Source organism: Crocuta crocuta, unplaced genomic scaffold, assembly GCF_008692635.1.
Source record: "Crocuta crocuta isolate KB4526 unplaced genomic scaffold, BGI_CrCroc_1.0 scaffold7, whole genome shotgun sequence".
In the NCBI taxonomy this organism is placed as follows: domain Eukaryota; kingdom Metazoa; phylum Chordata; class Mammalia; order Carnivora; family Hyaenidae; genus Crocuta; species Crocuta crocuta.
In genome coordinates, this window is record NW_027531904.1 from 6,866,716 (window position 1) to 6,891,515 (window position 24,800).

The 24,800-nt window shown below is 44.7% G+C and overlaps 1 protein-coding gene and 1 long non-coding RNA gene across 6 annotated transcripts in view; one reads left to right on the forward strand and one right to left on the reverse strand.

The window, feature by feature from the left end:
• PRC1 (protein regulator of cytokinesis 1) overlaps positions 1–11,813 on the forward strand; it is a 24,858-nt gene extending 13,045 nt beyond the window's left edge. Inside the window, exons 8-15 of one of the 5 annotated variants that reach the window (XM_077774420.1) lie at positions 501–637; positions 2,533–2,628; positions 4,483–4,629; positions 4,841–4,951; positions 7,985–8,095; positions 8,582–8,758; positions 9,077–9,118; positions 10,636–11,813. In XM_077774420.1, the coding sequence (XP_077630546.1) occupies positions 501–637; positions 2,533–2,628; positions 4,483–4,629; positions 4,841–4,951; positions 7,985–8,095; positions 8,582–8,758; positions 9,077–9,118; positions 10,636–10,707 (893 nt within the window). In that variant the 3' untranslated portion in view covers positions 10,708–11,813. The remainder of the gene's footprint in view (positions 1–500; positions 638–2,532; positions 2,629–4,482; positions 4,630–4,840; positions 4,952–7,984; positions 8,096–8,581; positions 8,759–9,076; positions 9,119–10,635) is intronic. The other 4 variants (XM_077774421.1, XM_077774422.1, XM_077774423.1 and 1 more) reach the window with 4 other exon arrangements.
• LOC144240174 (uncharacterized) overlaps positions 11,686–24,800 on the reverse strand; it is an 18,864-nt gene continuing 5,749 nt past the window's right edge. The window contains exons 2-3 of the long non-coding RNA XR_013337635.1: positions 24,371–24,488; positions 11,686–11,745 (exon numbers count right to left, since the gene is read on the reverse strand). This is a non-coding gene — a long non-coding RNA (uncharacterized LOC144240174). The remainder of the gene's footprint in view (positions 11,746–24,370; positions 24,489–24,800) is intronic.

Below are 24,800 nucleotides of genomic sequence, written 5' to 3' on the forward strand. Positions count from 1 at the left end.
GGTCCTCATGTCAAGAGATGAGGACACGAAGGCACATGAATGTTCAGCAACTTCACCCAGAGGCAGCACATAAACAGCAGAGCCCACACTTGAGCCCATGGTCTGTCCCCAAGAGCGCAGCAGAATTTTAGTCTGAGCCGAACGGGGTATAAAGATGAGCCTGTCTACTAAATTCACCAGTGTTCTCAGACATTTTCTGTGGGCAGGATGGAAAGGAAGAAAACGAAGGAAACCAAGGACAAGGCAAGAGATGACCTCGAGCTTTGAGAAGCTTCTTCGTCGTAGCCTGCGCCCTGGGGGCCTCAGTCCCCACTCCCCTCCCAGGCTGGTCATGTGACAGAGCTGGCTTTTAGTAGCCGTGGCATATGCTTATTCGTGTGTCACTTGTACTCTAAGGAAGAAAAATTGATTTCCATTTTAAGAGGGTGAGAATGAGGGGTTGGTAAATTGGGATACTAAATACTAGTGGATTTTTAATCTCCCGGGCTTGTGTCTTACAGAGGACTACACAGAAAATCTGCTCCAGCTCCATGACGCCGAGGTTGTGCGGTTAAGAAACTACTATGAGGTTCACAAAGAACTCTTTGAAGGTGTCCAGAAGTGGGAAGAGAGCTGGCGGCTGTTTTTGGAGTTTGAGGTACCGCCCTCGCTTCTGGTTCCCTGCAGTGCAGTCAGGTGTTAAGAAGGCCCTGGACAGTCAGAATCCACTCTCCTTTGCCCTTTACCAGGTTTCTCCAACCCTGTGTTTATCAGTAAATCTCTGAGTTCCTGCCTGCCTATCTGTACTTGTGAAGCTTACGTGTGGGAATGTGGAAGAACAAAATGCATGCCTTAAGTAAGGCGCTGGTTACGTGAAGGGAGTGCAGAGGGAGCGCACCCAGGGCAGGCATGGCTGCCAGTCAGCGGTGTCCCTGGCTTCTCCAGCCCACAACTCCCCCAGCCACTAAGGGGTGGCCTTTCCCTCAGGTCCAGAGTGGCTCTAGAGCCCCCGCCGTTGCACTTCAGGCATTGCCCCTCCAGCCCCTCTAAAGGCTGTTCCCAGCGTCTCTGCTCATTCACCACACGGGCTGCTGGCGGGCCTGGGGCACTTGCTGCCACAGATAAATTCAAGTTCTCGGTACTAGGAGGGAGAGAGTGGATTTGGGGCAGGCGGTTACCATTCGCTACCATTCCAGCCGTTGCCGTCTTCATAGAAAGTCTGCCTGGGTATCAGGGCACAGCTTAGTCTGAGTCCCTTTTCTTCTGGTAGACTGGGCACTCAAAGCATTTCGGAGCTCGGGGCTGGGACTGGGGGAGCCAGACAAGATGTGTGGGGCACCAGCGGAGTCCTTCTCAGAGCTGGAAGGGGCCATGAGAGAATCCTGAGCTCAACTCCTTCAGGTTTATAGGCGGGAAACTAGGACTCACACCTGGAGAGAGAGAGATGTGTCTCCTACGGCTGTTTCAGAGCAGACGTCCTAGGCCTCGGTTACTCCTTAACTTCTGGCTGGAAGCAGAAGAAAGAGTATAAGCAAGTCTTGTTGACGTGCCGGTATTTAACTGTCCCTTTAGTTAGTGTTTAATAGGCGGTCGTCAATCAGATGGTCTGGAAGGAGCCTTCCAGAATTCTGAATTCTGGAAGAATTTCGTTACAAGCTCGGCCCCCAAACTGTCAAGATTGTTTCTGAACTTTTCTGACGATCTGCTCCTACTTTAGAGTATATAAACCTAATTTATACGTACAAATTACATGCTTAGATTATGTTCTGATATACTATGTACGTGATAGAGGGACAGAAGCCAGAAATGGGGGTGGCTGGGTGGGTGGCTTAGTCGGTTAGGTGTCTGACTCTTGATTTCAGCTCAAGTCATGATCTCCCACTTCGTGAGATCGACCCCAGCCACCATCCGGCTCTGTGCTGACAGCGCGGAGCCTGCTTGGGATTCTGTCTCCCTCTCTTTCTGCCCTTCCCCTGCTCACGATCTCTCTCATGCTCCCTCAAAAATGAATAAACATTAAAAAAATATTAAAAAGAAGCCTAACACTATACATTTTTACTTGCCCATTTTGTGAGTGTTAATTTCATAAAAACCAGATTATAAACCTCTTAATTGGGCACATTTAAGTCATATCATCAATTTGCCAGGGGTGAGTGGGTACGTAGGGCTGTCCGAGTGTAGACCTTTCCCTTGTCCCTCCACATACCTCATTCCCTGTAGGTGACAAGTCACGTCTGACATCTGAACCAAGTAGGGGAGCCAGTGACATTGTGCACTCCATATTAAAGCATACCTCATTTGAGACCAGAAAGGAAACAAACCATAATCGTGCCGCACCCGTGTGCGTGGCCTCACGCCTGCCCGCGGGGCCCGTACCCCGCTCCCCTAGTTGTGGAACTCCATCCTCTCTCTGCCGCCAGTGGAAGAGAATCCAGAACTCTCTTGGAGTCTCCTTAGTACAGATCAGCTTATGAAAGCAAGGAGTCTTAGCAGAAGTAGCTGCTCTGACTGACCATCTCAGGGCTTACTCTAAGTAAAATCTGTTTTCCACAGAGAAAAGCTTCAGATCCAAGTCGATTTACAAACCGTGGAGGGAATCTTCTAAAAGAAGAAAAGCAACGAGCCAAACTTCAAAAAATACTCCCTAAGGTAATATTGCCACTGAGTTTTTGTTGCTTGGCTACAGTATCCTTTGCTTTGAACTGTCCTGCCCTGGAACTGTCTTCTCTTCTAAAGCTTAGGCCAGTTTAAGTATCTCCTGAGCCTTCCTAGCTGCTGAAATCCAAGGCTGATGAGCTTTGGCAAGGATTAGCTTCTTGCGGCCCGGCGGCTCCAACAACACATTCATGTTTTCACGGTTCTGGAGGCTCTAGTCTGAGATCAAAGTATAGTAGGGTCGGTTCTTTCTGAGGCCTCTCTCCTTGACTTGAGGATGACTTTCCTCCTTCCCTGTATCTTTCCATGGTCTTCCTTCTGTATGTATCTGTGTCCAGATTTTTCTCCAACAAAGCCACCAGGCATGTTGGGTTAGGACCCACCCTAATGACCTCATTTAAGTTCATTACCTGTTTGTCCAAAAAAAGCCACATTCTGAGGTGCTGGGGGTGGGGGTTAGGACTTAAACGTGAATTTAGGGAGGATACAATTCAGCCTGTAACAAAAGACAAACTTCTGAGCAAGTGCTGTGGGCTTCATTACTGTTCTCCATTTTAACAGTAATAGCGTTTATTGAATTAAGTGCTGGATACTATTACAAAATATTTTCCATTTAGTCATTTCCAGTAAAAATTTTTTTAAATTAATGAATTATTTTAAATTTATACCCAAGATAGTTAGCATATGCAGCAATAATGATTTCAGGAATTGATTCCAGTGATTCATCCCCTAGGTGTAACACCCCCAGTGCTCATGCCAAGTGTCCTCCTTAGTGCCCCTCCCCCGCATTGCCCCTCCAGCAACCCTGTTTGTTCACTGTATTTAAGAGTGTCTTGGGGGGCGCCTGGGTGGCTTAGTCGGTTAAGCGTCCGACTTTCGCTTAGCTCATGATCTCGCGGTTCGTGGGTTCGAGCCCCGCGTCGGGCTCTGTGCTGACTGCCAGCTCGGAGCCTGGAGCCTGTTTCAGTCTGTGACTCCCTCTCTCTCTGACCCTCCCCTGCTCACGCTGTCTCTCTCTCTCTCCTAGAAATAAATAAAACATTAAAAAAAAAAAAAGTGTCTTTTATGTTTTGTTCCCCTCCCTGTTTTTATATTATTTTTGCTTCATCTGTTCATCTGTTTTTGTATCTTAAATTCACGTGAGTGAAGTCACAGGATGTTGTCTTTCTCTAAGTTCACTTAGCATAATGCCCTCTGGTTCCATCCACGTAGCTGCAAATGGCAAGATTTCATTCTTTTTGGTTGCTGAGTAATACTCTATTGTGTATATGTACCACATCTTTATCCATTCATCTGTCGATGGACATTTGGGCTCTTTCCATACTCTGGCTACTGTCAGTAGCGCTGCTATAAACATGGGGGTGTGTGTGCCCCTTGGACCAGCACACCTGTGTCCCTTGGAGAAACACCTAGCAGTGCAATTGCTGGGTCACAGGGTAGTTCTATTTTAGTAATTTCCATTTTTAATGAGGAAACTGAGGCCCTGAGAACTTAGGTAACTTGTCCACCTTTTCATAGCCAGTAAGTAGACTCCAGATCCGAAAGCAGATTGGGGTGCTCTTCACCTTCACTGCCTATCTAATGCTGCTTGTCCTCCCCAGTGCCTCCAGCTTGAGGCACCAAAACTCAGTTAGTTAGACTCTGGGTTTCCCACCTTCCTGTGTGCCATGACTGAACTGTCCCTAGGATTTGTCTCCAGGTCCCCCTGACCTGTAGCCGCGGGAGGCCAACTAGCTGAAATTCGGCTTATGTGCTCTGGGGCGGGAGTCTTCCTTTGGGAGAATACTTTCATCTGGGTTTCATACCAAGGATTTGAAGTGATTAACGTGTTTTTCTTTGTGGTCTCAGCTGGAAGAGGAGCTGAAGGCACGGATTGAAATGTGGGAACAGGAGCATTCGAAGGCATTTGTGGTGAATGGGCAGAAATTCATGGAGTATGTAACAGAACAATGGGAGATGCATCGAATGGAGAAAGAGCGAGCCAAGCAAGAAAGAGTAAGTGAGCACAGGGTGGGCAGACGACGACGGTAATGTGAGCAGCCCAGGGTCTCTGCCGGGAGCTGGCCTGGCTGAAGGGCTAGCCCATCGCAGCTCTCTGAGCTCTGGGTTTGGGCACTTGGCACTAGCTGTCTGCCCCTGCTTCTGTCCCATCCCACACCTATTGCCTTCCTGGGGTTTTTCATTGTTCCTTCTGACTTTCACACAGCAACTGAAGAACAGGAAGCAGACCGAGACAGAGATGCTCTACGGCAGCGCTCCGCGGACCCCCAGCAAGCGGCGAGGACTGGCACCCAACACACCAGGCAAAGTGCGCAAGGTGACCGTGAGGCTTTGTGACCCGCTCTTTACGAGGGGTTGTTGAGGCTGGGCTCTTGGCAGCCTCCCACCTTCTGCCCTACAGTCGGGAACGGGTTTGGGGGACCTTCCAGGTTGAGTCCATCTGAAAGTGTGAACAAAAGGCAGTACTTAATCCCAAGTAATAATTTGATAATGACAGTCAAGCAGTGGCCAGCCTTGATGGGTGCCTGTGGTTGAGGCCTTGGATTAATCTCGGGGGAGACCATGACCATCAACATTCTGTAATGATGAAGACCTTCCGAGGTTCATCCTAGAAATTCCAACAAGTGACCATGATATTCTGTGAAAGACTTTCATGTTTAGCAAATGGGATACTTTAGCCTTTTCTTTGGTAAATGAAGTAGAGCATTATTTCCTTTCTCTTCCCTCAGCTCATATTTTATAACCAATGGATCATTTAAAAAGCACCTGCAAGGGCGCCTGGCTGGCTCAGTCAGGGCGTGCAACTCTTGATCTCGGGGCTGTGACTGTGAGCCCCACGTTGGGGGTAGAGTTTACTTAAAAAAAAAAAAATCACCTGCAGTATAACTTTTTTATACTGAGAGTATTTGGTTTTCCTACTTTTTAATTTTTTTAAATGTTTATTTTTGAGAGAGAGAGCATGAGAGGGGGAGGGGCAGAGAGAGAGGAGATACAGAATCCAAAGCATATTCTAGGCTCTGAGCTGTCAGCACAGAGCCTGATGCAAGGCTCGAACCCACAAACCATGAGGTCATGACCTGAGCCAAAGTCAGATGCTTAACTGACTTCGCTATTGTTGATAGTAGTTTTTATTTAAATTTTAAAAATTTTATGTTTGAGAGAGACACCGTGAGCAGGGTAGGGGCAGAGAGAGAGGAGATACAGAATCCAAAACATGTTCTAGGCTCTGAGCTGTCGGCACAGAACCTGACTCGGGGCTCAAACTCAGGAACAGTGAGATGATGACCTAAGACAAAGTCCAATGCTTAACCGACTAAGCCACCCAGAGGCCCTATTTTAGTTTTTTAAAGTTGTATTTATTTTGAGAGAGATAGAGACAGTGCAAGTGGGGTAGGGTTGGGGGAGCAGAGAGAAGAGACAGAAAATCCCAAGTCTAATGGGCTCTAACTCACAAAAGTGTGAGATCATGACCTGAGCCAAAACCAAGAGTTAGATGCTTAACTGACTGAGCCACCCAGGTGGCACAATATTAAATAGTTTATATATTTTTTTTTCATGTTTTTTATTTCTGAGAGAGAGAGAGAGACAGCATGAGCAGGGGAGGGCCAAAGAGAGCTACAGATACAGAATCCAAAGCAGGCTCCAGGCTCTGAGCTGTCAGCACAGAGCCTGACGTGAGGCTCAAACCCACTCACTGTGAGATCGTGAGCTGGGCCGAAGTCGGAGGCTTAACCAACTGAGCCAGCCAGGTGCCCCTATATTTTATTTTTAAGTGATCTCTCCAACCCACGTGGGTTGGAGACTCAAACCTTGAGATCAACAGTCACACACTCTATCGACTGAGCCTGTCAGGCACCCCATAATAGTTTTATTATGAAAATAATGTGACAGGGGCATCTGGGTGGCTCAGTTGGTTAAGCATTTGACTCTCAATTTCAGCTCAGGTCATGATCTCATATTTCATGAGTTTAAGCCCTGCATGGGGCTCCACACATGCAGGCTCTGACAGTGCAGAGCCTGCTTGGGATTCTCTCTCTGCTCCTCCCCTGGCATGCATGTGCCCGAGTGCGCTCTCTCTCTCTAACTTTAAAATCTTGATAAGCTTTTAAAAACATAGAACATTAAAAATTAATTCTAGAAAGGTCTGTTTTAATGAAAAGTTTGCAAACCTCTGTGCTACATGCTGAGCATAAAAAGAAGAAAGATGGCCCTTGCTCTTAAGGGGCACCTGGCTGGCTCAGCCGGTGGAACAGCCCTGGACCTCGGGGCTGTGAGTTTCAGGCCCACAGTGGGCAGAAAGATTGCCTAAAAATACAATCTTAGTTTATCGTGATCAGACATTTCTCAAGTCCTGGCTGCCCTGATCCCTCCCTCTGACCCACGGTGGTTATAATGATCGGTGCTGCCTGTGGCAGCGTCTGAGTGTTGGGCCGGCTCCGATCCTGGTTCATGTGGTGCTTTCACACTTTAAGTCTTGTCTGCCAAGGGTGTGAAGCTGCGTCTCATGATTCGGTTTCTGGCCCCTCATTACTGATGGGGGCCGGGCCTCTTGCCATGTCTGTTGGCAGCATTTGTGTCTCATGTAGTCTTTTTATGGTGTTTTGTTGACGGACAGAAAGTGTTTTGTGGCTCTCTTTTTTGTTCGCTTATTTAAAAAATTTTATTTTGAAAGAGAGCATAAGTGGGGTTGGGGCAGAGAGAGAGGGACAGAGAATTCCAAGCAGGCTCCACACTGTCCGTGCAGAGCCCAACCTAGGGCTCGAACCCACAAACCACAAGATTATGACTTGAGCCGAAATCAAGAGTCGCTGGATGCTCAACCAGCTGAGCCACCCAGGTGCCCCTAGTTTACATTTTCTTAATGTTTTATATAAATACAATCATACAGTATGTATTTTTTGGTCTGGCTTCTTTCATTTAGCATAAGTTTTTTTGAAATTCATCTGTGTTGTTGCATGTATAATGGGTCACTCCTTTTTACTACGGAGCAGTATTCCCTCGCACGATTTGCTTATCCATTTGCCTGTCGATGGACACTTGGCTGGTGGGCAGTGTTTGGACTATTACAGCTAAAGCTGCTACGTTTCTGTATAGGTCTTTGTAGGGATATCTGTTTTCAGTTCTCTTGGGTAAATACCTAAATATGATAGATTTAGGAACAAAACGGCTGTACCATTTACAGTTCAGTCTGGACAGAAATACTTTCAATACTTGTCACAGTTTTCCTCTCAGCTCTTAACCATATAAACCCATCTTTCTTAGACTGTTTCCCGTACTCCTTTCTCTACAGTGGAGGGATGGGCCACGAGGCAGGTTATCCCACCCCCATAATCTCTGTTATTCTCTTTAGCTCAACACTACCACCATGTCCAACGCTACGGCCAACAGCAGCATTCGGCCTGTCTTTGGGGGGACAATCTACCGCTCCCCTGTGTCTCGACTTCCACCTTCTGGCAGCAAGGTTAGTATGTATACTCCGTGTTCAAGGACATCCCCGGCCCCTTTGCCCGGCCCCTCCCTCCCCCCCCCCCCCCCCACCNAGCTAGCATATCTGTCAAAAAACAAGAAACAAAACCAGTGGTCATCCTGAACCCCAGTACTATGGTGGGAATCGCCAGGATGCAGTCAGGTTCAGTGGAACCCTGGTCTTCAGCTGCTGCTGAGGGAGGTCCGTGTGTGGGTTCGAGCCCAGCGACACTGGGTCACGAGACAGAATCGGGAACTCCCCCATCAGGAGAGGTGGGGAAGGTGTGCTAAGTGTACCTTTATTTTACAGACTGTGCTCAAGATAGGTATTCTGCAGGTCATTAAGAATGTAGAATTTTTTTTTAAGCCACAAGTAGAGGATTATAGACCCATGAATAACAAAGACGGTATCAGCCGTTGGGGTGCGTGCGTGCGTTCACTGTGAGGTTGGTGCACAGCTCTCTCCTTCCTTTCTCTGCAGCCAGTCACCACTTCCACTTGTTCGGGTAAAAAAACACCCCGTGCTGGCAGGCACGGAGCCAACAAGGAGAACCTGGAGCTCAATGGCAGCATCCTGAGTGGTGGGTACCCTGCCTCGGCCCCCCTCCAGCGCAACTTCAGCATTAATTCTGTTGCCAGCACCTATTCTGAGTTTGCGGTAATTCACCTTTTCTGATATCTACCAGTCTCTGGGGAGCACACAGTTGGGGCAGAGCGGGTATCTTCCCAAGGGCACCCAGGCTGTTAGGACAGTTCTTTGAAGGCTGAGAATCCCTTTCCTGCTTTGACCATGGCACGGGGCAGGGTGGGTTAAGGGGTGTACAAGAAAGAAGTTGGCAGCAGCAACTAGATATGTAACCTGGATCCTTCTGCTTAAGAAATACCATTCCCTGGCTGCAGGAGGTGGCCCTCTGCTCACTGCCCTGGTGCTCTCTTGGTGGAGTTCTTGGTAATTGTCTCCATTCTTTGTTCTTAGAAGGATCCGCCCCTCTCTGACAGCTCCACTGTTGGGCTTCAGGTCTGTATGGCAACCCTGCATGTCCCACGTCCGCTTTCCAAACTCCTCTGTCCCATCTGCTGGCTTCATTCCGGTCTGGGCACGGGGCTACACTAACCAATCATCTAGCTGTGCTACCACAGAACCTGTTTTTACAGAGGAAGCAGAAATTCCTAACGCGGACCTTAAGGATTTCTGACTTAAGTCCCAATAGACTAATCTGCTAATTAATCCGAAAACTTGTTCAGACTTGAATTGGATTCTCAGCCCTACCTAAAGTCAGGCAAAGTTTTTATTTTTTAGCACCTAGCTCACAACAGAAGACCTTCACCCTCCCCAGTTGTGACAGCAGAGGCCTCCACTGTGCCAGAAAGAACAGAGGCCCCATCACATGGGGAGGGGCGCCCCAGCTGTGTGCTGCCTGTCATGAGGTTCTTGGCCTGTGTGCTGATTGTTTCCTGGAGTATATGACTTACTAACCCCTTAGGGCTGACTTGCCAACTTTCTGTCTTCCGTGAGCTAGCCACTGTTCCTTTCCTTGCCTGTTTCTACCTCATTGAGCTGCTAAAGCATAATGTGGCACTGGAAGGTGTTTCCAGATGCTCCTCAGTTCCTAGTAACCTACTCCGTGTTTACTAACGCTTAACTGCACTGCCCTTAACAATGTGTCTTCCCTCCTGGAAAGCAAGGCTGCTCCTCTCCCTCTGGGGGGGTGGGAGGGGGAGGCATTGCATTAGAGCCCGGTGCCCACTCCTCCTGCTGCAGTGACAGAACTGGGCAGTTGCCCAAGGCACAAGCTTGTTTTGAGCATTGAAACAGCTTCATATTATGGCACCTTTTTCTAATTATAGGATCGGTATGGTTTTATATATAGAAGACCTGTTGCTCTGGCTAGCCAGATTGCTGGACAGAGGGTCCAGCTTTCTCTTCCTTGCTTGTTTAGCCAAGCTCCAGATCATCCACATGGGGCTTAAATGTACCCTGCTTGTCTCTAATCTGGTTTTGGCTGCTGTGGCTGGTAATAGACTCCAGCAGGTGGCACCAAAGCCGATAGACTAACCTCTACTAACCTCTCGCTCAGTGGTCATTCACACTTTGTCTTCTTTTCCCTGTGCTCCAGCATGAGATCAAATCACCAGCAGGTTACAAGGCCCTCAGCCCCAGGGATTGGTAGATAGACGGTCTGGCCCATTGCTTTACAAAGGGCTCAAAAGACCAAAGGTTGTTGCCTGCCTAGCTTGACAACTCAATAGAGTACTTTGTGGGACATGAAGGGCTTCTCTTCTGGGAGGTTTTAACAGAATGTACGGACTAAGGAAAGGGGTCCCGGGCATACGTGCACATGCTTAATCTCTGACTAACAGAATGGTGCTCAGAGTCTCTCATCTTGTGTTCCTAACAACCTGTGCTCGAGAGGGACCTCGGTCTCAGAGAAACAGCCCTCAGGGGACTTCGTGCTGACATTTACTCATGCTTACGAGGGCGGGCTATATAGAAGAGGGACAGTACTGCCACTGATGTTGTTTATTTTTCAACAGCGAGAACTTTCAAAGGCTTCCAAATCTGATGCTACTTCTCGAATCCTCAATTCGACCAACATCCAGTCCTGAGAGGCCCTGAGCGGTCAGCCAGCTGTGGCTTCCTGTGCCTAGACTAGACCTAATTTAGAGGGTGGCTTTCATTTTCCTTGAGTTTAGGAGTGCTTGAGAATCTGGACAGGTTCCGCTACCCCGGGCCTAACTTACAGAAACAAATGAGTGTCACAGATGAAAGGCCATCGTAGGCTTAGTGGGTCTTTAAAACCTTGATTTTGGTTTGACCCAAGAAATACATTAAAACTTAATTCATAGCAGTAAGTGCAAATTTTAGCATATGGAACCTAATTTTTCTCTATCCCATATTTCTACTTGCTGGAGCACGATTAAGGGCTTGTATTTCACTGTTGTATAGGAAAAGGAGTGTGCCCGTCCCCGGGGTAGGGACCTGGAGTAGTAGTGGCCCGTACGCGGTCATTATCATTAGTAACTAACATCTTCTTTGTGGAGGGATGTTCCATTAACACTCTAGCTACAGTAGCTTTGCTGTCACCTAAAGATCTGTCTCCACCACACAGGACAGCCTTCCTCCTGCTGAGGATGTGTCTGTGTGTCAGAAGCTCAGAGGGCCTGACCTACTGCCAAAGAGGTGACGGGGAGGCTGGGAGCTCCTGTGTTAAACCGTGTACAGTTCTGTTATAGTGCAATGCCCTTTGGGGGGATGTGTGTGTGTGTGTGTGAACACATATGCCGGTCTGAACTGTGTTTCTTCAGTTTTTCTCTGGGTTGAGTCTCCCCATCCCTCTGCGCACTGGGCCCGAGTTCATCTATGCCTGTAGTTGCCAGGTTGGGAGGCTGTTGGGAGGGGTTGGGCCATTTCTGTTGTGGAGATCTGGAACTTTGCACAAAGCAGTACTGGGGAGGTGTTCCTGCTACAGCGGCCACATCCTTACCTACCCTATTGATCACTACTGCTCTCCCCAAAGCACTATTTATTCCTATTGTGTCTGCCTCTGCCAGTACTACTGTCTGCACATTCAATGGTTCTCAAAACTCACCAGCATGGATTTGGTCTGTGTCTTGCCGTGCTGCTTAGTCAGATGTATACGTGTCCTGTTTTTAAAAATATAAATATATTGTTAAAAATAAATTAAAATGTGTATACTTACCTTTCAAGAAGATACATTGTTTTTTTTTCTCCCCACCAAATCACTTTTTGGTTGGTTTGGTCTGTGGAAAACAGAAAAAAACTAAAAAAATGTAAGATTTTTTTGTTGGGAGTATGGTTTTTATGTACTTCTGTGCATTTCTAGATTGAGAGAAAAACTCTACCTCCTGCTGCAGAAGTTTCTGCTTGCATTGCTGTCTGTCCCTAACAGGACACCTTGCTTTTTTGGCTTAACAGCCTTTTTAGTAGAAAATGCACATTTAAAGCGTACACTTGGATCCATGTTGACAGTTTTACACACCTGTGAAACCACCCCCACAATCCAGTTTCTGAACATAACTGTTAATCTACAGTGTCCCCGCCCGTTGCCCACCCCTGCCAACCACTCATCTGCTTTCTGTCGCCGTAGAGGAGTTTGGATTTTCTAGAGTTTTAACTAAATAGAATCCTGTAGTATATATTTTTTGGTCTGGCTCTTTGACTTTTTCATTTTGAAATTCATCCATATTGTGTCCATATTTCATTCCTTTTTATGGTAGAAAAAGGATTTACCCACGTATTCCACGGTGCAGGGAGACCACGGTTTATTCACCTCTTATGGGTTATTCACATTTGGCTTGTTTCCAGTTTGGGGCTATTAAAAATAAAGCTTTGTTAACGTTCAAGCACAAGGCTTTGTATGGAGATGTACTTTCCAGGGGAGAAAAATACCAAGGAGTAAAACAGCTGGGTCTTAGGGAAGGTAGCTCTGTTTGTTTTCCAAAGTGGCTGTACTGTTTTATATTCTCGCCAGTAACAGATGGAGGTCTCAGTTCCTCTGCCTCTTCTCCAGTGTTTGGTATGGTCAGTTTTTATAATTGTAGCCATTTTAGGAGATACAAGGCAGGGTCTTCATTGCAGTTTTAATTTGCACTTCCCTGACGATGTTGAGCATCTTTTCACATGCTTATTTGCCATCCTTACCTTGTTTGGTGAAGTACCTATTCCCTGTTTTTTGCCCATTTTAAAAACTGGATTGAGTTTTGAGATTTCTCTATCCAGGCACAGCTCAGATAATGTGGATTTGGTTCTAGACCACCACAATAAACCAAGTCAAAGGAATTTTGTTAGTTTTCCAGAGCATGTAAAAGTTAATAAACTGCTACAGATAGTGTACACTGAAGTGTGCAGTAGCATTAGTTCCAAAGAAAAAGTACTTAACCTTAATTAAAAACTATTGCTAAAATTGCTAACAACCATCATGAGCTGTAAGTCATAATCACTCATCACAGATCACCAAAGAGTATGAAATATTACCAGAGACAATAAGTGAGCAAATTCTGTTGGAAAAATGGCCCTGACAGACTTGATGGATGCAGCCTGCCTCAAACCTTCAAGTTTGAACAACCTTCAACGCAGTGTCTGTGAAGCACGATAAAAAGGCGTGTGTACGTGCGCACAAGTCCCTTGGTCCTATGTTTTGCAAAGACCCTCTCCCTGTCTGTGGCTTGTCTTTCCAGGTTTTTAACAGGGTCTTTGAAGAGCAGAGGTTTAAGTCTGAGGAAGTCCGTTTTTCTTTGGGTTGTGCTTTTTTTTTTTTTTTAATGTTTTATTTTTTTCTAGGAGAGAGAGAGACAGCGTGAACAGGGGAGGGTCAGAGGGAGAGGGAGTCACAGACTGAAACAGGCTCCAGGCTCCGAGCTGGCAGTCAGCACAGAGCCCGACGCGGGGCTCGAACCCACGAACCGCGAGATCATGACCTAAGCGAAAGTCGGACGCTTAACCGACTAAGCCACCCAGGCGCCCCATGGGTTGTGCTTTTGTTGGCCTAAGAAATCATCATTAACCCAAGAGGTAAATGTTCTCTAGAAGTTTATAATCTCAGGTTTTGCATTTACTTCTGTGATCCATTTTGGCTCTGGGCGTATCTATCTATGTATATGGCTCCAGCTAGGACTTTCAGTTCATTTTCTTCGCATATCAATGTCTAGTTGAAAAGGATGTCCTTTCTCCACCGTGTTGCTTTTGTACCTTTGTCAGAAATCAGTTGCCATAAGTTTCTGTTCCACTGATCCATTTGTCTTAATGGCCAAACTACACGGTCCTGATTACTGTAGATTTATACTAACTCTTGAAATCAGGTACTGGTAGCTTTCCAGTTTCCTACCTGTAAAAGTTACTCTGGCTTTTCCAGGTCCTTTGCTTTTTCATATGAATTTCAGAATTAGCTTGTCACAGTTTCTGCAAAAGAATCTAGGATTATTGAATCTATAGATCAATTTAGGGAAAAGTGATCTATCCATTTATTTAGGTTTTCTCTCAGTAATACTTTATAGGTCATATATACAGATCTTTGTCAGATTTATCCCTAGTATTTCAGATTTCTTGATGCCGCTGTGGTATTTTTAAATTACAGTTTCTGGTGGTTGCCTGCCTATAGGAACACAGTGGATGTCTGTATGTTGCTCTTATATGCTGAAACCTTGCTAAACTCACTTATTAAAAGAAAAGTAAGGGACACCTGGCTGGTCAGTTGGCATATGCAACAGGCTTGGTCTTGGGGTCCTGAGTTCAAGCGCCTTGTTGGGTGTAGAAATTACTAAAAATAAGTGAAAAAAGAGGGGAAAATACCATCTTAACCAATTGGCTCTGCTTTCTACTTTTTTTTTTAATTTAAACAAAATTTTTTTATTTTTAGAGAGAGTGGGAGAAAGGGGCAGAGGGGCAAAGAGAATCCTAAGCAGGCTCCATGTTCAGCACAGAGCCTGACATTGGGACCCATCCCACGATCCTGGGTTCATGACCTGAGCCAAGTCAACATTTGGATGCTCAAATGACTGAAGCACCCAGGTGCCCCTCAGCCTCTACTTCCTGCTTTCTGGAGCCTGAAGACAACCAGAGTGAGAGCTGAGTGTTTTGTTGGGCTTTTCCGAGAGCACATGAGCCCCGGGTGTGGGCTACATTTCCACAGTTCCTCGTTACACTGTGGGAGCTTGAAAAGGCCTTTCCCTAAATAATCTCCTTTCCCAACTTCTTTCTTTCCCGTCTTTTTATATGGCTGTTGCTTGTCCCAACTATCGTCTCTTGTCCAAGCTGCTGCAGCCAATTCTAGTGACATTGAACACTTTTGGCCAAGGTCACCCAGCCTTGGGAGCACAGAGTCCAGGAAGACAAAGGCCAGCTCTTAGGTTGGTCTTTTAGGCAAGTGCCAGCTGTGTTGAAGCCCATGTACCTATTCTTTGAGAAGGACTGTATTCCCCACTCTGGTGCTAATGCTCCGAAACTGTGAGCTCCCCCCCCCAAGGTGTGATGGGCAATTCGAGACATCGTAGCACACTCACCGCAAAGCATCTGCTTCTTTCTTCCCTGGGTCACTGGAAGCTTTTGACTGGATTTCTAGACTTCAGCAAAAGTGGATTCCGACAGTTTCCACCAGTTCATTAGCTGCTTTTGTGGAAAGGCAGAGCCTGGGAGTTCCCTACACCGTTTTCAGGGACATCCCAATTCTAAACGTGAATATATCTAAAATTGCTTCGAAATATACAAAGCAAAAACTGATAAAGGAAAAACTGACAAATCTGCCATTAGACTTCACTTCTCTCAATAACTGATAGAACTAGATAAAAAAATAGTCAAGACTATGTAAGAAATGACTCCCACCACTAACCAGTTGGAGCCAGTTGTAGAACACCATCCAGGAACAGCAGAAAATGTTCTTTTGCAAAGTGCATGCAGAATAGTTAAGAAAACAGACTAGAGTCTGGGACATAAACCTTAACAAATTTTTATAAAATTTAAATGATCAGGTCGCCTGGGTGATTCAGTTGATTAAGCATCTGACTATTGGTTTTGGCACAGTCATGATCTCATGGTTCATGAGTTGGAGCCCCACGTCAGGCTCTGTGCTGACAGTGTGGAGCTTACTTGGGATTCTTTCTCTCTGCCCCTCCCCAACACATGCTCCCTCTCTCAGAATAAATGACCTTAAAAATTTTAAGAAAAATTAAACTATAACAAAACTCTCAGAAAATGCCCCAAAACTTGGCAATTAGATAACACAGTTCTAAATGATACAGAAGTCAGAGGGGAAGTTTCAAAGGAAATTTGCAGATATTTTGAACTGAAAAAAAATTTTCTACACATCAAAGTTTGAGATGCAGCTAAAGCAACAAAGAAAATGTTACAATATTAAATGCTTATATTAGAAGAAAAGTCTCAATGCAATGAGTTTCTAGGTCAAGAAACTAAAAAACAACAAAATATCCTGAAAAGAAAGGAAGTAAACCTAAGAGCAGGAAGAAATGAAATTGAAAAGACCAAAGCAATATAAAGGAAATGAATCAAAATCTGATTCTTTAAAAAAAAAAAAAAAAAAAAGATTGGTAAACTTTTCATGATGAGAGGAAAAAAACAGGTTAGTATCAGGAATGAAAGTAGGGCTATCATTATAAATTTTTTTAATAATTTTGAGTGAGAGGGACAGAGTGTGAGGGAGGGAAGGGCAGAGAGAGGGAGACCTAGATTCCAAAGCAGGCTCCAGGCTCAGCTGTCAGCACAGAGCCCAACGTGAGGCTCAAATAAAGTCAGACGCTTAACCCACAGAGCTGCCCAGGCGCCCCAAGGGCTGTCACTATAGACTGCAGAAACCTGAAAGGAATCATGAGTGACTATTACAAACTCTATGTAGAAATTTGACAACTTAAGTGGACAAATTCCTTGGAAAAAACAAATTACCAAACTCACCCCCCCAAGAAGAAAGAATCTGAATAGTCCTATGGCAATCCAAGAAATTTAATCCATCATTGAAAACCTGAAAATGAAAACTCTAGGCCTAGAAAGCATTATTGGTGGATTCTAATAAACATTTAAATTAGAAATAATACCAATTCTATGCAATTTCTTTCAGAGAACAGTAGACCTATCACTTTTCACTCATTTTACGAGAAGGACTCTGGTACCAAAACCACAGAAACAAAACAAGAAAACTACTAATATCCTTTGTGAACAGGCAAAAAAATCCTTAATATTACCAAATTGAATCCAACCATTAAAGACTACATCATGACAAAGGAGGGTTTACCCCAGCAATGCAAGGCTGGCTTGGGATAGAAGATGATGCAGTTGCTTTGGAAAATCATCTCAAAAAGTTAAATTACCATAGGACCCATAAGTCTCACTCCTAGTATTAACCCAGTTGAAAACATGTTTGGGGCGACTGGGTGGCTCAGTCAGTTGAGCCTCAGGTCATGATCTCCCAGTTTGTGGGATAGAGCCTCATATTGGGATCTGCACTGATAGCCTGATTGGAATTCTCTCTCTCCCTTTCTCTCTGCCCCTCCCCGCTCATACTTGCTCTCAAAATAAACAAACTTGGAGGGGAGTGGAAGGTGACAGGAACATATTTTAAAAAATGTTCGTACAAAAATATGTACATGAATGTTTGTTATTCATAATAGCAAAAAAGTGGAAACCACTCAACTGTTCATCAGCTGACCAAAGATAAATGAAGGACCACCACACAGAATATTATGCAGCATAAAAAGGAATCTACACGGGGCACCTGGCTGGCTCAGTTGGTTGAGCATCAAGACCCTTGGTTTCAGCTCAGGTCAATCTCACAGTTTGTGAATTTGTGCCCGACGTTGGGCTCTGCGCAGACATCATGGAGCCTGCTTGGATTCGCTCTTTCCTGTTCTCTCTGCCCCTCCCCAACCCACACTCTCAAAATAAAGAAACTTCAAAAAAAGGAATGCATGCTACAACATGGATGAACCTTAAAAACACTAAGTCAAAGAAGCCTGACACAAAAGGCCACATGCAGGATTCCATTTATATGAAACCTGTAGAAGAGGCAAATCCATATGAACAGAAAGTCGATTAGTGGTGGTGTGCCAGAGACTAGAGGTTAATGGGCAGTGACTTCTAACTGGTAAGAGGTTGGGGTTATGAAAATGTCCTGAAATTAGATTATGGTCATGGTTGTTGCACAACATTGTGAATGGACTAAAAGCCACTGAACTGTGTAGTGGCTCAGTTGGTTAAGCATCCAACTTTTGACTTCTGGTTCATGAGATCAAGCCCCATTTGGACTTGGCCCTGACAGTGCGGAGCCTTCTTGGGGTTCTCTCTCCCTCCCCCATGCACACGCATGCTCTCTCTCAAAATAAACTTTTAAAAATAAAAGGGTGAATTCTATGGTATGTGAATTATATATAATTTTTAAAACATCAGTGTAACCTACCATAATAACCAAAGAAAAGCCACATGATCTTATCAACTGATGCAAGAAAGCATTTGACAAAATCCATGATAAAATTTTCTGGAAAATTAGGAATGAAAGGGAAAGTTCCTTAACCTGATACATTGCATCTACCAAAGTCAACTTACAAGTAACACAACAACTAAAGACTACATGTTTTCCTCATAAGATCACAAACAAGGCAAAGTTATCTACTCCCACTACTCCCATTGAGTATTGTACTGGATTCCTAACCAGCGCACTAAGAAGAAATAAATGATACAGATTAGAAAAAAGAAACAAAACAGTCTTCATTCACAGGGGTCACGGTTGTGTAGACTCCAAGGAACCTACAAAAAGCTTCAATTAGTAGTTTTGCAAGGACATAGAATTCAAGGTTTCCCTACAAAACCAACCTCGTTTCTACATACTAGCAATCAACAAAACTAAAATTTGCAAAAGAGCACTTAAAAGAACTCCAAAACAATGAAATACCTAGGTATAAATCAAAACATGTATGGCATCTGTATGCTGAAAACCACAAAGTACTGATGAAAGAGAAAAGGCCCAAATAAACAGCCGTACTGTGTTCTCGGATTGGAATATTCAACCAAGGGAGATGGGGGTCCTCCCCAAATGGGCTGCAGAGCCCATGTGATTCCAGCAGAGAAGCTAACACTAAACTTTATATGGAAACACCAACGAGACAAGCCAAAGAATTTTTAAAAGAACCAACGTGGAGGCTGATTCTATCACCCTATCTCATCTAAGATGCCTGTACTATTAATTAGTGAAAAGACAGAAACACAGGTCAGTGAAGAGAGCAATGAGTCTGAGAAGCCCCCAAACAAATATGGTCAAATGGTTTTTGAAAAAGGTGCAAAGGCAAGAGAGGATGGTGTTTTGAACGGATGGTGTTGAATAACTGGATATTCACATGCAAAAACAAAACAAAACAAAAAAAACTCCATCTCTGCCTCTCTCCTCCTGAGGCAAAAATTAACCCCCATCAAAGATCTAAACACAAAATCAAAAACAATACTGCTTTTAGAAGAACATAAAACACTCATGGTATTTGGCTAGGCAAAGTTCTTAGTTATGACATCAAAAGCATGATCCATAAACAAAATTGGTTAAGTTGGACTTAAACAACTTTTTAGACTCACTTTGCACAAGATACAAAGAGACAAACTGCCAACTAGGAGAAAATATTTGCAAATCAGGTACCTGATAAAGGACACGTATCCAGAATATATAAAAGAACTTCCAAAATGTAAAAAAGACATGATTAGACGACAGGAGGGAGAGAGGTACAAGCCCTATCAGAACAAAATATCCTATAAAGCCTCTATAATGCAAAGTGGTACAGACCAGTAGATAAAAACAAAGTCTAGAAATAGACCCAAATACGCATGGGACTTACGTACAGGAAAATGCTGGCATCTCAAATGCCTGGGTATGGGTATAAGGGTCAGCCATCTGAAAGAAGATATAAACTAGGCAGAATGTAGAATAATGGTTGCTGGGGTGGAGGGGGGGGAGGATGGGGGGCAGGTATGAGGAGTTAGTGTTTAATGGGTATAAAATTTCAGTAGAGAATTAAAAAGAAGCCCTGAAGGTGCTAGTTAGACAGTAATGTGAATGTATTTAATACCAATGAATTATACACTTAAAAATGGTTAAATGGTATGGCACAAAAACAGACACTCAGATCCCTGGAACAGAATAGAGAACCCAGAAATGGACCCACAAATGTATGGCCAACTAATCTTTGACAAAGCAGGAAAGAATATCCAATGGAATAAAGACAGTCTCTTCAGCAAGTGGCTCTGGGAAAACTGGACAGCGACATGCAGAAAAATGAACCTGGACCACTTTCTTACACCACACACAAAGATAAACTCACAATGGATGAGAGACCTAAACATAAGTCATCAAAATCCTCAAGAAAAAAGCAGGCAAAACCCTCTTTGACCTTGACTGCATCAATTTCTTACTCAACACATCTCCAGAGGCAAGAGAAATAAAAGCAAAACTGAACTATTTGGGACCTCATCAAAATAAAAAGCTGCACAGTGAAGGAAACAATCAGCAAAACTAAAAGGCAACCAACAGAATGGGAGAAGATATTTGTAAATGACATATCAGATAAAGGGTTAGTATCCAAAATCTATAAAGAATTTATCAAACTCAACACCCCAAAAAATCAATAATCCAGGGAAGAAATAGGCAAAAGACATGAACAGACACTTCTCCAAAGACAACATCCAGATGGCCAACCGACACATGAAAAAATGCTTAACATCACTCATCATCAGGGAAATACAAATCAAAACCACAATGAGATACCACCTGTCACCTGTCAGAGTGGCTAACATTAACAACTCAGTAACAGATGCTGGTGAGGATGCAGAGAAAGAGGATCTCTTTTGCACTGCGGGTGAGAATGCACACTGGTGCAACCACTCTGGAAAACAGTGTGGAGTTTCCTCAAAAAATTAAAAATAGAACAACCTACGACCCAGCAGTTGCACTACTAGGTATTTATCCAAGGGATATAGGTGTGCTGTCTCGTAGGCACACATGCATCCAAATATCTATAGTAGAGCTAGACAATAGCTGAAGTATGGAAAGAGCCCAAAAGTCCATCAATGGATGAAGGGATAAAGATGTGGTGTATATACAATAGAATATTACTTGGCAATCAAAAAGAATGAAATCCTGCCATTTGCAACTAGATGGATGGAACTAGAGGGTATTATGCTAAGTGAACTTAGTTACAGAAAGACAAATATCATATGACTTCACTCATACAAGGGCTTTAAGACACAGAACATAAATGTCTAAAACAACTGGCTAACATCAAAAGATACCAGAGACTGAGAAAACAACACAGAAGATGACATCCGGAACACAGAACTATTAAGGGACCTGTAGCTAACATATATGAAGAAAACAAATCACTAAGAAAAATTTAAAAGGACAGAAAAACTTAAACAGGCACTTTCAAACAGAACAACTCCCAATAGCCAATAAACGGAAGGCTGCCCAGCCTCACTAGTATTTGGGGAAATGCAAACGAAAACTGCTGCATGTCCACCTGGTGTTGGGGCCACGACAAACCAGACACCACTGGTGAGGCTGCAGAGTTCTTGGGCAAAGATACCTCGGCCCACCAGGTCTACTCTGAATATTCCCCAGATGAACTTCTACACGTGTACACAAGGTTTCTGACCAAAAGTCAGACACATAAATGACCATGGGAGAGGATTCTGGGAAGAGGCAGGGTAGGAAGTGCCTGTCTGCGCACCTAGGCGACAGTTTCGGAAATCTGGTTTGCTGAAGGCTTGCGACTTCCAGGGGAAGGCCTGGATGGCAAAAACTGACCAACTCCAGGCAGTTTCAGCCCTTTCACAGTAGCGGCTCCCCCCACCCCACCCTCATGCCATCAGCTGTGCACAGGTTCCTAAGCAGCCCACACGGGGGGTGCAGGAGTCGGGCCGGGCAAGAGGAACCTGTCCTCCTAACAGCAGGGCTCTGTGTTCTGGCTGCTGCTTCTGGTCACAGAGGGGCCAAGAGTCAGGCAGCCACTGTTGTCCTGCCTCCCCTCAGAGTTGCAAGCCTGTCCCCACTCCGGTTCAATTGACTTCCAGGTAATTCGAAGGGCCAGTGCCCTTTTTGTTCCCCCTTCATTTTTCACTCGTCCCCTCTCAGGAGCCACACATTAAAAGACTAGCACATTCAAAACCATCTGTATATATGGGCAAAATTAGGAAGTCACTGTGCTGCGCATGCTCAAGGAAAGGCTTCAGAAAGACCTAAGAGGTCAAGGTTTACACCTCACGCTGATCCTTGGTACAGAGACGGCTTACAACAGTAAGAAAGCACAAACAGTAACAAAAAAACAGCCAACCCCGGGGAAGGGGGAGAATCCAATTTCCAGAGTTACCACATAACTGGATTCAAATGTCCAGAGTTCAACAAAAAGTCACAAGGCATACAAAGAAATGGGTCAATATGGCCCATCCCGCAAAGGAAAAAACAGGGACACCTGGATAGCTCAGGTCACGCTCTCATGGTTCGGGAGTTTGAGCCCTGCGCCGGGGTCTCTGCTATGAGCACAGAGCCCACTTCAGACCCTCTTTCTCCCTGTGTCTGTCCCTCTCCAGCTTGCACTCTCTCAAAAATAAGTATTTTTTAAAATAGGTAAATAAAACAATGATCTAAATGTACTTACAGAGCTAAGGGAAGATGTGGAGCAAGTCAAAGTGTGAACAAAAATGGAAATCTAAGATAGGAAACCAAGAAGAAACTCTGGAGCTGGAAAGTACAGGAACTCCACTGAGAACTTCACTAGACGGATTCAAAGGCAGAGCTGAGCAGGCAGAGCAGAGTCAGATATCGAAGACAGAACAATGGAAACTACTGAGGCTGAGGACGAGGAAGAAAAAACGACTGGGCAACGGTGACCAGAGCCCCAGAGACCTACAGGACATCAACACAAGGACCAACGCACACCACAGGTCACGCGTGTCCAGGAGAGAGGAGAGGGGGAAAGGGCAAAGAGAACATTTGAAGAAATAACACCTGAAAACTTCCCAAATTTGAAGACAGACATGAACATAACATCCAGAAAGCTCAATCAGCTCCAAGTAAGGCAAACTCAGAGACCCACACTAAGACACATCACAGTCACACTTGCCAAAGACAAAGAGCAAAACTTAAAAGCAGCAGGAGGGAAGGGAGTCCTCACCTACAAGGCATCCTCAGTAAGATTAGGCAACTTGAAGCCATATGAAGAAATAAAGACTTAGGGGCGCCCGGGTGGCTTAGTCGGTTAAGCGTCCGACTTTCGCTTAGGTCATGATCTCGCGGTTCGTGGGTTTGAGCCCCGCGTCGGGCTCTGTGCTGACTGCCAGCTCAGAGCCTGGAGCCTGTTTCAGTCTGTGACTCCCTCTCTCTCTGACCCTCCCCTGCTCACGCTGTCTGTCTCTGTCTCCTAGAAATAAATAAAAATTAAAAAAAAAAAAAAAAGAAATAAAGACTTCAATGAAGCTAAATACACAGGCAATGACAAAAACTCATTATTGTAGCACTGGCTTGCAATTGTACTTTATGTTGTCTGTAGGGTTTAAGAGACCAATTCATTTAAAGAAAAACTATTATTGTAATAATTAATAATTATTAATGTAAAAGCTAGTATTCCTCTCTCTTTGGTTTGTAACTCCCAATCTTTTTTTTTTTTTAATAAAAGGAGCCTTTAATAAAAGGCTCCATACAGCAAGAAAATATATTTAAAAATGCACCTAAGGACAGACCATCAAAATATAGGAGACAAAAACTGACAGAATTGAAGGAAGAAATCGTCGTACAGGAAGAGCTGGAGGCTCCAGCACTCCACCCACAATGACGGACACACCGGACGGAGGTGAGGGAAGAGGACTCACATGACGGGAAACCAACAGACCTAACAACATGGACAACACTCCATCCAGGACCCACACACACATTCTTCTCAGGTGCGCAGCGGACATTTTCCACAACAGACCATATATTAGGCCGCAAGTTGAGTCTCATAGACATCATACAAGCCCCATCCAAATACCGACAGCAGTTTTCACAGACCCAGAACATAAACAGTCCTACAATTTCCACAGAGCCACAAGAGACCCCAGAATAGCAAAGCAATCAAAACAGGAGGCATCACAATTCCAGACCTGTTATATTACAGACCTGTAGTCATCAAAACAGTATGGCACTGGCAGAAAAACAGACACCCAGATCAGTGGGACAGAATTGAAAACCCAGAAATAACCCTACAACTACATGGTCCGTTAATCCTTGTCAAAGCAGGAAAGAAAGCACAATAGGAAAAAGTCTCTTCAACAAGTGGCGTGGGAAAACTGGACAGCCACATGCGAAAGAACGAAACTAGACCACTTTCTTTCACCATGCACAAAAAAACTCGGGACACCTGGGTGGCTCAGTCGGTTAAGCGCCTGACTTTGGCTCAGGTCATGATCTCACAGTTCGTGGGTCTGAGCTGTCAGCACAGCACCCTCTCCTGCTCACGCTCGGTCTCTCCCTCTCAAAAATAAAAAAAATCTTTTTAATGAATAAAAAGTTAAAAATGGATTAAAGACCTAAGTGTGAGACTTAAGTCCTTAATAAATCTGAGAAGAGAGCACAGGCAATAACTTCTCTGACATGGGCTGTAGCAGCATTTTTCTAGCTCAGTCTCCTGAGGCAAGGGAAATAAAAGCAAAAGTAAAAATAAGCTATCAGGACTCCATCAAAATAAAAAGCTTCTGCACAGTGAAGGAAATAATCAGCAAAACTAAAAGGCAACCTACCTCCAAAGAGGACATGCAGATGGCCAACAGACACATGAAAAGATGCTCAACAGGACTTCTCATCAGGGAGACGCAAGTCAGGCACAAGGGAGCGATCACCTCACACCTGCCAGAATGGCTAAAACCATGAAGACAAGAAACAACAGGTATTAGTGAGGATGTGGAGAGAAAGGAACCCTCATGCACTGTTGGTGGGAGTGCAAACTGGTGCAGCCACTGTGGAAAACAGTATGGGGAGGGGGTTCATCAAAAAATTAAAAAAAGAACTATCCTACAATCCAAGAATTACACTACTGGGTATTTACCCCCCAAATACAAAAACACTAATTGAAAGGGACAGACACACCCCTGAGTTTATTGCTGTTTTATGTACAACAGCCAAATCATGGAAGCAGCCCAAGTGCCCATCAACAGATGGGATGCCTGGAGG